Genomic DNA, 11,932 nt, shown 5'->3' on the forward strand with positions numbered 1-11,932 from the left:
GTGACATAACTAAATGTAAAACTAAAATTAAATATTATAATTGATAAAACTGAAAATTTTGTGATATAAATGAGTCCGGACAATATTTAGTGACATATGGTGTAGTTAACCCAAAAATAACCTCTATTACAATCCGTACCCGTTTGAACTCCGATCGGATCCAAAATGATTCTTAAATATACCCTCTTCAGTCTACAAAAACCCGGACGTCTTCTTTAACTTTTCCTCTTTTTACACTCTACTCTTTGGCTCCTTGCGGCTGCTGTAATATTCTCTCATTTCTTGTCCCCTTACGCTTTCTTTTTCATAAGATTGTTAGTCATAGCTCTTTTTTTTTTTCGTTTTATATTTTCAGATCTGAACTCTGAGTCTCCTTGTTGTCAATCAAGCCATGTCTTTGGTAAGTTTTCTTCTCTTTTTTCCTCCTTAATTCATTGAATTGGGTAATTTAGCTGTTAAAAAAATCATAGGAAACGAAGTGATTACAGAGAAGTTGGAGAGTTGATCTTCAATTGGAATTCGAAGTGTCGAGGTGAAAATTTTAAGTAGCATGTTCTATAAAAAAATGAAGTAGAAGATTAAATATAATGTTATATTATTTTGCTCGTAGTCGTAACTTAGTGGAATAGTTGACGGATTTTGGCAAATATTAATATCGTTCGCAAATGGATTTCAACTTCACCGCTTCTGGTATCAACTGTGATCGATTAACTAGCAACAATAAATGAGTCTTACTGCAGAGAGTTGCGTTGATATCGACAGTGATAGTTTAACTATGGATAATAGTTGGAGATGCCAAGTATTATTACCAAATTTAGAATGTGAAAATAGTGAGATCCGGGCTCAGATTTGATATGATTATGTATTTGAAAGATTTACCAATATCTTCAAGAATTTCAAATCTACTACTAAATTCGCATTGAGTACATCCATAAATGTCACATTTCTATTAGATATGTTTTTTGTTGTTGCAATTGATGCTATTTATGATCCAAAGGAAAACTGTCTTTTGAATGTGGTGTTTGGTGTTGGAATTAATTTTGTGAACGTCGTTGATATTTGATGTACATGCAGTTCTTGCATGCTGGAAACACAAACAAAAATGCCTTTAAGGCACTCATTGCCGCTGAATACAGTGGCGTGGAGGTCAAATTGGTTCAGAACTTTGAGATGGGTGTCTCGAATAAAACTCCTGAGTTCCTCAAAATGAACCCTATTGGAAAGGTAACTATGCTTATTGATAGATTAAATTTTGAGAGAATACTTTTGTATTTGTAAGTTGCATTATTTTTCTTTGAATTCTCAGAGACGAATATCTGTGACTTTTATATAGGTTCCTGTGCTAGAAACACCCGAGGGTCCCATATTTGAGAGCAATGCTATTGCTCGTTACGGTTAGAGGAGACAAACTGAAATCTACATTTTCTTCTGGTGATTGTTGTTTACTTATTGATCTCCTTACTTCCTATTGCAGTTACTCGCTCAAAGGCTGACAATCCTCTATTCGGTTCTACATTGATTGATTATGTAAGTTTTTATCACTACCAGTACCATGATCTTCTTGATCTTGTGGCATCAATTAAGTTCAATTTAAACTATTATACTTGATGCACATATACATTTGCTTGATTTTTCTCAGGCTCGTATTGAGCAGTGGATTGATTTTGCATCCATGGAAGTTGATGCTAATATTGCAAAATGGCTCTATCCAAGAGTTGGTTTGTCTGTCTACCTTCCTCCCGTAAGTTGTATGCACAGTAGCTTTTGAGACAACTTTTTTCATCAGGTTCTTCCGTCATAGTTTCTTGAAGTGAATGAATCCAAGTAATTTTGGTTCAGAAGCATCCCAGTTGGATTGACTAGGCTGGCGGTGTCTTTTTCTTGTTTATTTTGAAGAGATTAAGCTGTTTTCTATCCGATTCCTTTGATGCTGTCATTCTTACCCGTCTAATTTTAACTGAACTCTAATTTATTTGAGTAATGTAGGCCGAGGAAGCTGCTATTGCTTCATTGAAGAGAGCACTGGGCTCATTAAGCACTCACCTTGCTTCCAATACCTACCTGGTTGGGCACTCAGTCACCCTTGCTGACATTATCATGACATGCAATCTCTATATGGGTTTTTTCCATATAATGACGAAGAGTTTTACCTCGGAATTCCCTCACATCGAGAGGTACTTCTGGACCATGGTTAATCAGCCAAATTTCAAGAAGATTATCGGTGAAGTAAAGCAGGCAGAGACCATGCCACCTGTTACATTGAAGAAGCCTGCAGCTCAGCCGAAAGAGACTAAACCAAAGGCCAAGGCTGAACCAAAGAAAGAAACAAAAAAGGAGGCTGAGAAACCGCCAGCAAAGGCTGAGGCTGCTGAGGAGGAAGAGGCACCAAAGCCCAAACCGAAGAATCCTCTCGATTTGCTGCCGCCCAGTAAGATGGTACTCGACGATTGGAAGAGGCTGTACTCCAACACAAAGACAAATTTCCGTGAGGTTGCAATTAAAGGTATCCCGGTTGGTTTCATCACTTGTTTTGCACTGAGATTTCCAAGTTCTGATTTATTTTCTCCTGTATCTATTTCAGGGTTCTGGGACATGTACGATCCCGAAGGATTCTCACTCTGGTTCTGCGACTACAAATACAATGAGGAGAATACAGTCTCATTTGTCACCATGAACAAAGTAGGAGGGTTCTTACAGAGAATGGATTTGGCGCGCAAATATGCATTCGGGAAGATGTTGGTAATCGGAGCCGAGCCCCCATTCAAGGTCAAAGGATTATGGCTTTTCCGCGGGCAAGAAATTCCTCAATTCGTCCTCGACGAGTGCTACGACATGGAACTGTATGAGTGGAAGAAGGTCGATATCACCGATGAAGAACAGAAGGAACGAGCGAGTCAGATGATAGAAGACTGTGAACCTTTTGAGGGAGAGCCTCTGTTGGATGCCAAGTGCTTTAAATGAGAAGCTAGCAATCTCTCTTCCCTTTACCTTCTATTTTCTATGCTATGATATTTCAATTTTTGGTAGACTCGTGTGTCATTTCAACCAAGTTTTCCTCTTCAGATGTATGAACTAGGATGGGTTTAAGTGCTATTTTTGTTTCACAATTGATTTTAAAAACTACCTTTTTTACTGTAAAACATCTTATCCAGCATGAATGGTTGATTAATCTGACCCTTCGAGTACATCGCCGGCTTAGCTTGAACAGCCACCGTCAGCGGCTCTGTTCGTATCACATCACGCTTAATGACTTGAAATCTCCTTGATGAGGTTATCTACTTACTCGAAATCTGGCCATGATTTCCATCTTCTATCACTCTTAATTTTCAGAGCAGCAGTAGCAATAACTTTCTCCCATTTCTCTCTTACAGCAATTTCAACTCCTTTACACAAAGCCAATTTCCAGTCCACTACCTCAGGACCAGTAGCAGAAGTTTTCTGTCACCCACCTTATAGAATTTTCCCTGTTAATCCCATGCCACCTCTATCCTTCCTTCCCATCCCAAGATTTCCGGTGGATTTTATTTTCACCCTCCTTTGGAGCCCATCTTGGTTAAATTACGATAATTGTTACGGATTATAGAAGATAATTACAAGTAATTGATCGTAAATTAAAAGAAAAATAAATTAACATTACAGATTTATGAAATAAAAACTACGAGCATTGAAGAAATTTACTATGAATGGAGGCAATATTTTAAGAAGACTGAAAAGTATACACCAGTGGTGTATACTGTTGTGTAATATTATATATATGAATTTTGATTTAGTATAATTTTATATTTGATATTTTTTTAATTTAATTTTAATAAATTGATATTAAATATATTTATTTATTTAGATGTGTATTGTTGAATCAAAATCAAAGATTTATATATACATACAAGTTATAATAAAAAATTTATTATATGTACATAATAATATCCAGTCAGAATTTATGTATCAAATTAATGTTTAAATATTATATTAAAGATATCAAAATTATATTTTAAATAAAATTTATGAGAAACTCATGAAACGATCGGTGGTTAAAAAAGAGTGTTGTAACTGTTTGTTCTCCTTATAGGTTTTTTATTTGAATAGCAACATATGCATTGTGTGTACACATTTATTGTTAATTGATTGAGAGAAGTTTGGACAAAAATTAAATGTGTTAATTATAAAAAATAGTAAATATGTTAATTAATCAATCAAAAAGGAATTGTTATTATTTTCTTAATGATTTAAACAAAAATAAAATTGATCGAAAATATAAGTGATTTTGTGACCAAAATAAAAATACACTAATAGTTAGATAACTAACTAGGTAGTTTAACCTAACTAAAATATTTTTGGGCAACATTACAAAAATAAATGCATCCTTGCAAGTCACTTCAAGCTTTGTACGCTGCAAAAGACCGAATCCTCTGTCGCTGAAATGACTGAAATTTCGAGGAGTGGATCGCTGCATTTTTTAACTGCTTTTCGCTTCCGTTTTTCATCAATTCATTTTAGGTATCCTTTTTACACCGCTTAGTACTCGATCTTTTGTTTTTTTAAATGAAATGTCGATTAATTTTGGCCGAAATTTGAATTATTAATTGCATGAAAATTTTGTAAATGTTTACTTCTGCATCGAGATCAAACAAGTTTTTGTATTGATACTGCTTTGAATCTCACCTTTAATCTTGTTTAATTAATTCGTTAATCTCTCATGCTTATTAGGTTTTAGTAGTACTTAAAATCTTCATGTTTAGCTGCTGAGAAAAAAATTAGCATCGGAAGAACTGATTTTGAGGAATTGCGATTCCGAGAAATTTAAACTGTAAAGCTAGAATTTGGACTTTGAAGAATGAATCTAAATGTATATGTATAATATCTGCTATTCCTGTTTGCTTTTGAGAATATTGAACTTTGTAATAAGTTCAAGATTCCATGAAATTTATGAAATTTTTTTATTAATGAAATTTAGGAAATTATGATTTCGAGAAAATGGTTTTGACATCAAATCATGCTGTTACGCATAGCTGGTCTTGGATCCATGAACTTTTGTTTCACACACCAATAGTTCTTACTATTTAGGAATTAGGTGCTTGCTTTTAAGCCTTAGTTGAACCTTCTTCAGCTGAATTTGTTAGAACACTTATTTAAGTTATTGTGTTGGACTTAAGTATAAATTGTTCTTATTACTCGGAAAAATTATTGAAAATGTCAAAACAATTTGCTCCAAGTTGTTTCCTTTTTTTTTTCTCAGGTTTTTCTGATGACTCTACGAATTCAAAAATCAGCTCAAAGACAAAGTCGAATGGAAATAATAATGTAGGGACCAAGTTAGCTATCATATTGGTTGGGCTGGCTGCTGTGGGGTTGTTTTCGTTTTTTCTTTTCAAGGTATGGCAGATGTCGTAACCGTCTTTCGGTTGGGCCCCGGAATTGGGCTTCGACTTGAAAAATGTGGATTGGAGTCGCCACCGATCATTTATTTAAAAATAAATGGGTTGATCGGATACCCTATTTCTTACCTGATCTGCGTCTTACCAGAGATGTGTCGGATTCGGGAGTCGGTTACAGTCAAGGAAGGGCTAGCACCCTTGAACTGCCCTTTCGGTACTGTGTAATTTCCAGTTGTCTTTAATTAAGAAAATTGAAAGTTAAATTAAAAGGTAAAATATTGATCCAAATTGCTTACCACTGATTCGATTTAAAAGTATACCCTTAAAAAGTCATGAGAAGCGTTAACAAATGGTGGTGAAAATAAATCAAAAATAAAGAAAGTGCAATAAAGAACAAAATAGACAAAAATAAACAATAAACATAATTAACATAAAGGTAGAGAACATGAATGAAACAAAAATAAGGACAAGCATAAAAACGTAAGGTAAAATAGAGAGAAGAAAAAAAGAAAATAAAATAAAATATGGCATATAAATAAGGCATTAGAAAAAAATAATAAAAATTACATAAAGTATACATAATATATACATATATAAATATAAAATATTAGAGGAAATACAATAAAAATAAAAAAAGACAAGTAAACAAATGATAAATAAGAATAACGGTAATAATGATAAAGATGTAAATAATGGGAAAAAGATATAATAGTAATAAATAAATAAAACTAAAAAAAAAAAACTAAAATAAATAATAACTATAATCAATATGTACGATAAATAAAAAGTAATAATGAAATAAATTAAAAAATATAAAGTAGAATAAAATGAAAATGATAATGATGTTAAAAAACCCGAAAACTATATATAAATAACAAATATATTATTAAATAAAACAAATGAATAGAAATAAATATACAGATAATAATAAAAGAAAAAAAATATGTTTATATACGCTATCAAAATACTTAAAATAATAAATTAACGATGGTTATGTATAGAGATAAATAAAATAAATACATAAAGTAAATGAAAAATAAAGATATACCTATAATAATAAAAGGGAAAAAATATATGTTTATATACGCTATCAATGATACTTAAAATAATAAAATACGATGATTATATGTATATATATATGTATAATAAATAAAATGAAATACATAAAATATATATATATATAGAATAAAGGAATAAATATAATATAATGAAAATATAGTATATAATAGTAGGGACTAAATTGAAAACGAAATAAACTCGAGGGTCAATTTACAAGGATTTCGGGTTCAATAATCGATTCAGAGGACCAAATTAAAGGTTTTTGAAACTGGAGAACCAAAACGCAAATCTCTCGCTTCTTGCAAAAAACACGCGGGTCCATCAAAACCGGGTCGGGTCCAGACGCGGGTCAAGAGCTGTTATAAAAGTTAAAATTTTTTAATCTCGCTCATTTCTCTCTTCACCAAACGAGATAACTTCTTTCTCTCTTTCATTTCCTCTGCCTTATTCTTCAAAACGAAGAACAAGGCTATGTATTCCAGAAATCGGCCTCCCTGGCCTCCTCTCGCCGCCTTGCCACCGCCGTTGATCGGCGACGGCCGCCGGTCATCGGCGGCAACCAACTAAAAAAACTGGTTTTTTTAAAAGCTCTTCGCCCGCACGTTTTAAAACCAAAATATTTTTCCAACCGAGCCTCGGGGAACCGTAGATCTAAGAGAGAATATCACGGTTCCCGTGTGTTCATCGGCCCCAATCTTCTGTTTTTTCGAGTAAAACGACAAGGACATAACGCATGCAAGGGAAAGAAGTAAGAAAGGTATAAACTTTCACCTTTTTATTTCTTCTTGAAACGCTTACAAGGCTCGTTTTTTTTTCACTGAGTAATTTCCTGTGTGTGCACTCGTGATTTCCAGTATTTTTTGTGTCTCCCAAATACAATGGGGTTACATCTTATTTATAGTACAAGAAATAAACTGTCCTTAGAGATTGAATCCGAGTAAGACTCGGTTTGGTTGTTTGGAGTCCTACTAATGCACGTTGCTTTGCTTTTGTTTCACGTGCTTACGTTTGTTGGTGGTTGTTTGACATTGAGGAGTTCAAGGCGCCGAGATAACCGGGGATGAATGCCGGTGAGACATGGGACACGGGACTCTCGCATGGGGACAGTTACGGCGTTGGCTGGAACTTGCTAGGGTTCCTGGAAACCTTTGCTTGCTGGGTCACGAGTCTGTTGGGCCTGGGTCGCTTGGGCCATTTTATTGCTGTATAAAATAATATCATATGCATGCATATTATACAATGTACATAGTGCACACTAAAATAATGTAACACATAGATATTGTATAATATATTGTTATAAGCAAGGACGAAATTGTGTGTTTACAGCTGCCCCTCTTTGCTTATTATCGTGTAACGAGAATATAGCAAAGATTAAAATACACAAATTACGTCCATATCGAATATCCTAATGCCCTTCGTTGTGAAGTTATATATGTATATGGCCCCTTCGTCGTGAAGTTGAGCCTTGACTTGAATATCCTTCGTTGTGAAGTTGAAATTGGCTCTAAATTGGAGAAATGTTTGGTGACAACCAGCGGTCCCTTCGTCGTGAAGTTGAACTTGCGTTGTCTGGAGTCCAATATCCTTCGCTGTGAAGTTGAAATTGGCTCTAAATTTGAGAAATGTTTGGTGACAACCAGCGGTCCCTTCGTCGTGAAGTTGAACTTGCGTTGTCTGGAGTCCAATATCCTTCGTTGTGAAGTTGAAATTGGCTCTGAAATTGAGAAATGTTTGTTGACAACCAGCGGTCCCTTCGTCGTGAAGTTGAACTTACGTTGTCTGCAGTCCAATATCTTTCGTTTTGAAATTGAAATTGGCTCTGAATTGGAGAAATGTTTGGTGACAACCAGCGGTCCCTTCGTCGTGAAGTTGAACTTGCGTTGTCGGGAGTCCAATATCCTTCGTTGTGAAGTTGAAATTGGCTCTGAAATTGAGAAATGTTTGTTGAAAACCAGCGGTCCCTTCGTCGTGAAGTTGAACTTACGTTGTCTGGAGTCCAATATCCTTCGTTGTGAAGTTGAAATTGGCTCTGGGTAAAACCTGCAAAGATATGCATATATGTGATGTTATGGATGTCATGCTCTTAGGTATGCCTAAAATGCATATGCAACATATGTTATTCTGAGCTCTGGAGAGTAATCTCGATCTCCGGTGGCCTGTCGTTGTTGACTCTTGAGCTTGAAGTTCCGATCCCTGATCTTAAATTCTTTTGATGATTTTTTTTTTTTTTTGAAGATGCCCCTCAACCATTTCAAGCATGTGCATGAGCCTTGATCGGCTTCTGAGTACCTGTACTTTTCAATGAATCTTTGTACAACAATATGTGATTATCTTTCATAAAAATAAATAAACCATTAGGTTTAAATCTAATTCAAGATGCTCAAAAGGTATTGGAGGAAAGATGGTCTTTATTCATAAGGGAGGAGAAGAACAAATAATACATGGCAAACATTCTAGAAAACGAATACACAATGATGTGTAAATGAATGTCTTAGATCTCGATAACGTGGGCACTTCTGAGTTGAAAAGCCGTTTGGTGACTTTGTGTGCAGCCTTTGCCAAAGGATCTTTGAAAATGCGACAACGTTTGGGAGGGTGCAACATTTCTCCGATTTGTTGGGTTCGTAGAAGATTCATGTGCCGGGATGTTTCCACCGTTGATATCCAAATCGCCCTTTCCGGGTTTTCAACTTGGACCCATCCTTGGTTGCAAGACGCCCTTGCGGGTTTTCGTCTTGAACCCACCTTATTTTCTCTTCTTTTTTCAATTTAGGGCGCCCTTTCGGGTTTTCACCCTAAGCGTTTTTTGTTTTTTTTTTTTGTTTTTTTTTTTCATTTTTTTTTCAACTTAGGACGCCCTCTCGGTTTCATCCTAAGCGAAGTATTTCTTGAATGCGTCCGAGTTAATGGGATGTGGCAGCTCAGGTCCGTCCATTTCAGCCAGGATAAGGGCTCCTCTGAGAAAGCCTTCTTCACGACATAAGGTCCTTCCCAATTTGGCGTCCATTTTCCTCGAAATCTTTCTGGACTGGCCAAATTCTTTTTAGCACTAGATCCCCCTCACGGAATATTCTCGGGCGCACTTTTTTGTCATGAGCTCGGATCATTCGTTTCTGATAGATTTGACCATGATGAATGGCTTTCAGTCTTTTTTCATCTATCAGATTAAGCTGATCATATCTGGATTGTGCCCACTCTGCATCATCTAGTTTGACTTCTGACAAGACCCTGAGAGACGGAATCTCGACTTCAATGGGTAGCACTGCTTCCATTCCATAGGCTAGTGAAAATGGAGTTGCCCCAGTCGATGTACGTACCGAGGTTCGATAGGCGAACAAAGCAAAAGGCAACTTCTCATGCCAGTCTTTGTAGGTTTCAGTTGTTTTCTCCACTATCTTCTTAATATTTTTGTTTGCTGCTTCTACTGCTCCGTTCATCTTTGGTCTGTAAGCAGTGGAATTGTGGTGTTTTATGTTGAACTGTTCGCAAGCAGCACTCATCATCTTGTTGTTCAAGTTTGTTGCGTTATCGGTGATAATCCTTTCAGGTAGACCATACCGACATATAATTTCTTTCTTCAGAAACTTGTAAATAGTGGATTGAGTGACACTGGCGTATGACGCGGCCTCTACCCATTTCGTGAAATAATCAATTGCTACGAGAATGAAACGGTGACCATTCGAAGCCTTCGGATGGATTTGCCCGATAACGTCCATGCCCCACACGGAAAAGGCCATGGTGACGTCATTACATGAAGTGGATGGGTGGAACATTTATCTTGTCTCCATAAATCTGACATTTATGACATCTCCTAGCATAGTTGATGCAATCACTTTCCAGTGTGGACCAAAAATATCCGCATCTCATTATTTGTCTTGACATCATATGCCCATTTGCATGTGCTCCACAAACCCCATCATGTACTTCTTCCACTATCATTTTTGCCTCTTCAGCATCGACGCACCTTAACAGAACTTGGTTATGGCTTTTCTTGTATAAAACCTCTCCGTCAAGGACGTATCCAGCTGCCAACCTTCTAAGGGTTCTCTTCTCGATTTCAGTGGCTTTTTCTGGATAACTCCGATGCTTGATATACTACAGAATGTCGTAATACCAAGGCTTAGTATCTTTTACTTCTTCAATTTGGTAACAATGAGCTGGGTACTCATACGACTGCATGTTGATTGGCATCATTTCAGACTCCCCACCAGCCCTGAATGCGGCTGCCAAGGTAGCTAAAGCGTCAGCCATCTGATTTTCTTCTCTAGGCACGTATGGAAGGTAACTTCGTCGAACTCTTCGAGCAAATCTAACACTAGCTTTCGGTATTCTAACAGCTTTATATCCTTGGTTTCCCACTCTCTTCGGAGCTGATAGATTACTAAGGCTGAGTCTCCATACACCCGTAAAGTCTTTATATTTTGCCCCAGTGCAGCCCGAATTCCCAAGACACAGGCTTCATATTCTGCCATGTTATTGGTACAATCAAAGTTCAGTCTGCTGGTAAATGGGTAGTGACTCCCTTATGGGGAGACTAGAATTGCCCCGATGCCATGTCCTAGTGCATTTGATGCCCCATCGAAGTGCATTCTCCAGGAACCGTCCGTTGAAATGCTTGCTTCCTCTAAAGATATGGCCATTAAGTCCTCGTCTGGGAAATCAAAGTCCAGTGGCTCATAGCTCTCATCAGTTCTGCTTGCCAAAAAATCGGATATGGCGCTGCCTTTTACCGCTTTTTGGCTCACGTATTCGACGTCAAATTCAGACAAAAGCATCTGCCATCGGGCTAGCCTTCCGGATAGAGCAGGTACACCCATCATGTATTTTAGTGGGTCTAACTTGGAAATCAGCCAAGTGGTGTGATACAACATGTATTGTCGAAGTCTTTTTGTAGCCCATATCAGGGCACAACAAACCTTCTCAATAGGAGGATATCGGACCTCGCCATCGGTGAACTTCTTGCTTAAGTAGTAGATGGCTCTTTCCTTCTTCCCGGACTCATCGTGTTGGCCCAGAACACACCCCATGGAGTTCTCGAATATGGAGAGATACAAAAACAGAGGTTTTCCTGGGATAGGGGACATCAGGACAGGAGTGTGAGACAAGTACTCTTTTACCTTCTCAAATGCAATCTGACAGTTTTTATCCCATGCTCCAGGGCTATTCTTTCGGAGGAGGCGAAAGATGGGGTCACATTTGTCGGTTAACTGAGAGATAAATCGAGCTATGTAGTTTAGTCTGCCCAGAAAACCTCGGACTTCTTTTTGGGTTCGTGGTGGAGGTAGATTCTGGATAGCCTTAACCTTATCAGGATCGACCTGTATGCCTCTCCTGCTGACTATAAAGCCTAATAGTTTCCAGATGTTACCCCGAAGGTACATTTGCTAGGGTTTAGTCTCAGTTGGAACTTTCTCAATCTCTGGAAGAGCTTCTTCAGATTCTTGACATGTTCATTCTCGGTTTGTGCCTTAACAATCATGTCGTCAACATAAACTTCGATC

The 11,932-nt window shown here is 37.1% G+C and overlaps 1 protein-coding gene and 1 long non-coding RNA gene across 3 annotated transcripts; both read left to right on the top strand.

Moving 5' to 3' along the window:
• Positions 1–223: 223 nt before the first annotated feature.
• On the top strand, positions 224–3,109 carry LOC120150314 (elongation factor 1-gamma 2-like). 2 transcript variants are annotated; one of them, XM_039163008.1, is made up of 8 exons: positions 224–264; positions 356–400; positions 1,075–1,224; positions 1,334–1,394; positions 1,475–1,527; positions 1,640–1,741; positions 1,987–2,503; positions 2,582–3,109. In XM_039163008.1, the coding sequence occupies exons 2-8, from the start codon at positions 392–394 to the stop codon at positions 2,959–2,961; spliced, it is 1,272 nt and encodes a 423-aa protein (XP_039018939.1). In that variant the 5' UTR covers positions 224–264; positions 356–391; the 3' UTR covers positions 2,962–3,109. The 2 variants fall into 2 exon arrangements, with proteins under 2 accessions (XP_039018939.1, XP_039018938.1); XM_039163007.1 differs by lacking the exon at positions 224–264 and having other exon boundaries at positions 305–400.
• Positions 3,110–4,347: 1,238 nt separating this feature from the next.
• Positions 4,348–5,378, top strand: LOC120150211. Its single transcript, XR_005518509.1, has 2 exons — positions 4,348–4,494; positions 5,234–5,378. It is a non-coding gene; the product is annotated as an uncharacterized LOC120150211 (long non-coding RNA).
• The last annotated feature ends 6,554 nt before the right edge of the window (positions 5,379–11,932 follow it).

This window comes from Hibiscus syriacus, unplaced genomic scaffold (assembly GCF_006381635.1).
Source record: "Hibiscus syriacus cultivar Baekdansim isolate YM2019G1 unplaced genomic scaffold, ASM638163v2 tig00111022_pilon, whole genome shotgun sequence".
Lineage (NCBI taxonomy): Eukaryota > Viridiplantae > Streptophyta > Magnoliopsida > Malvales > Malvaceae > Hibiscus > Hibiscus syriacus.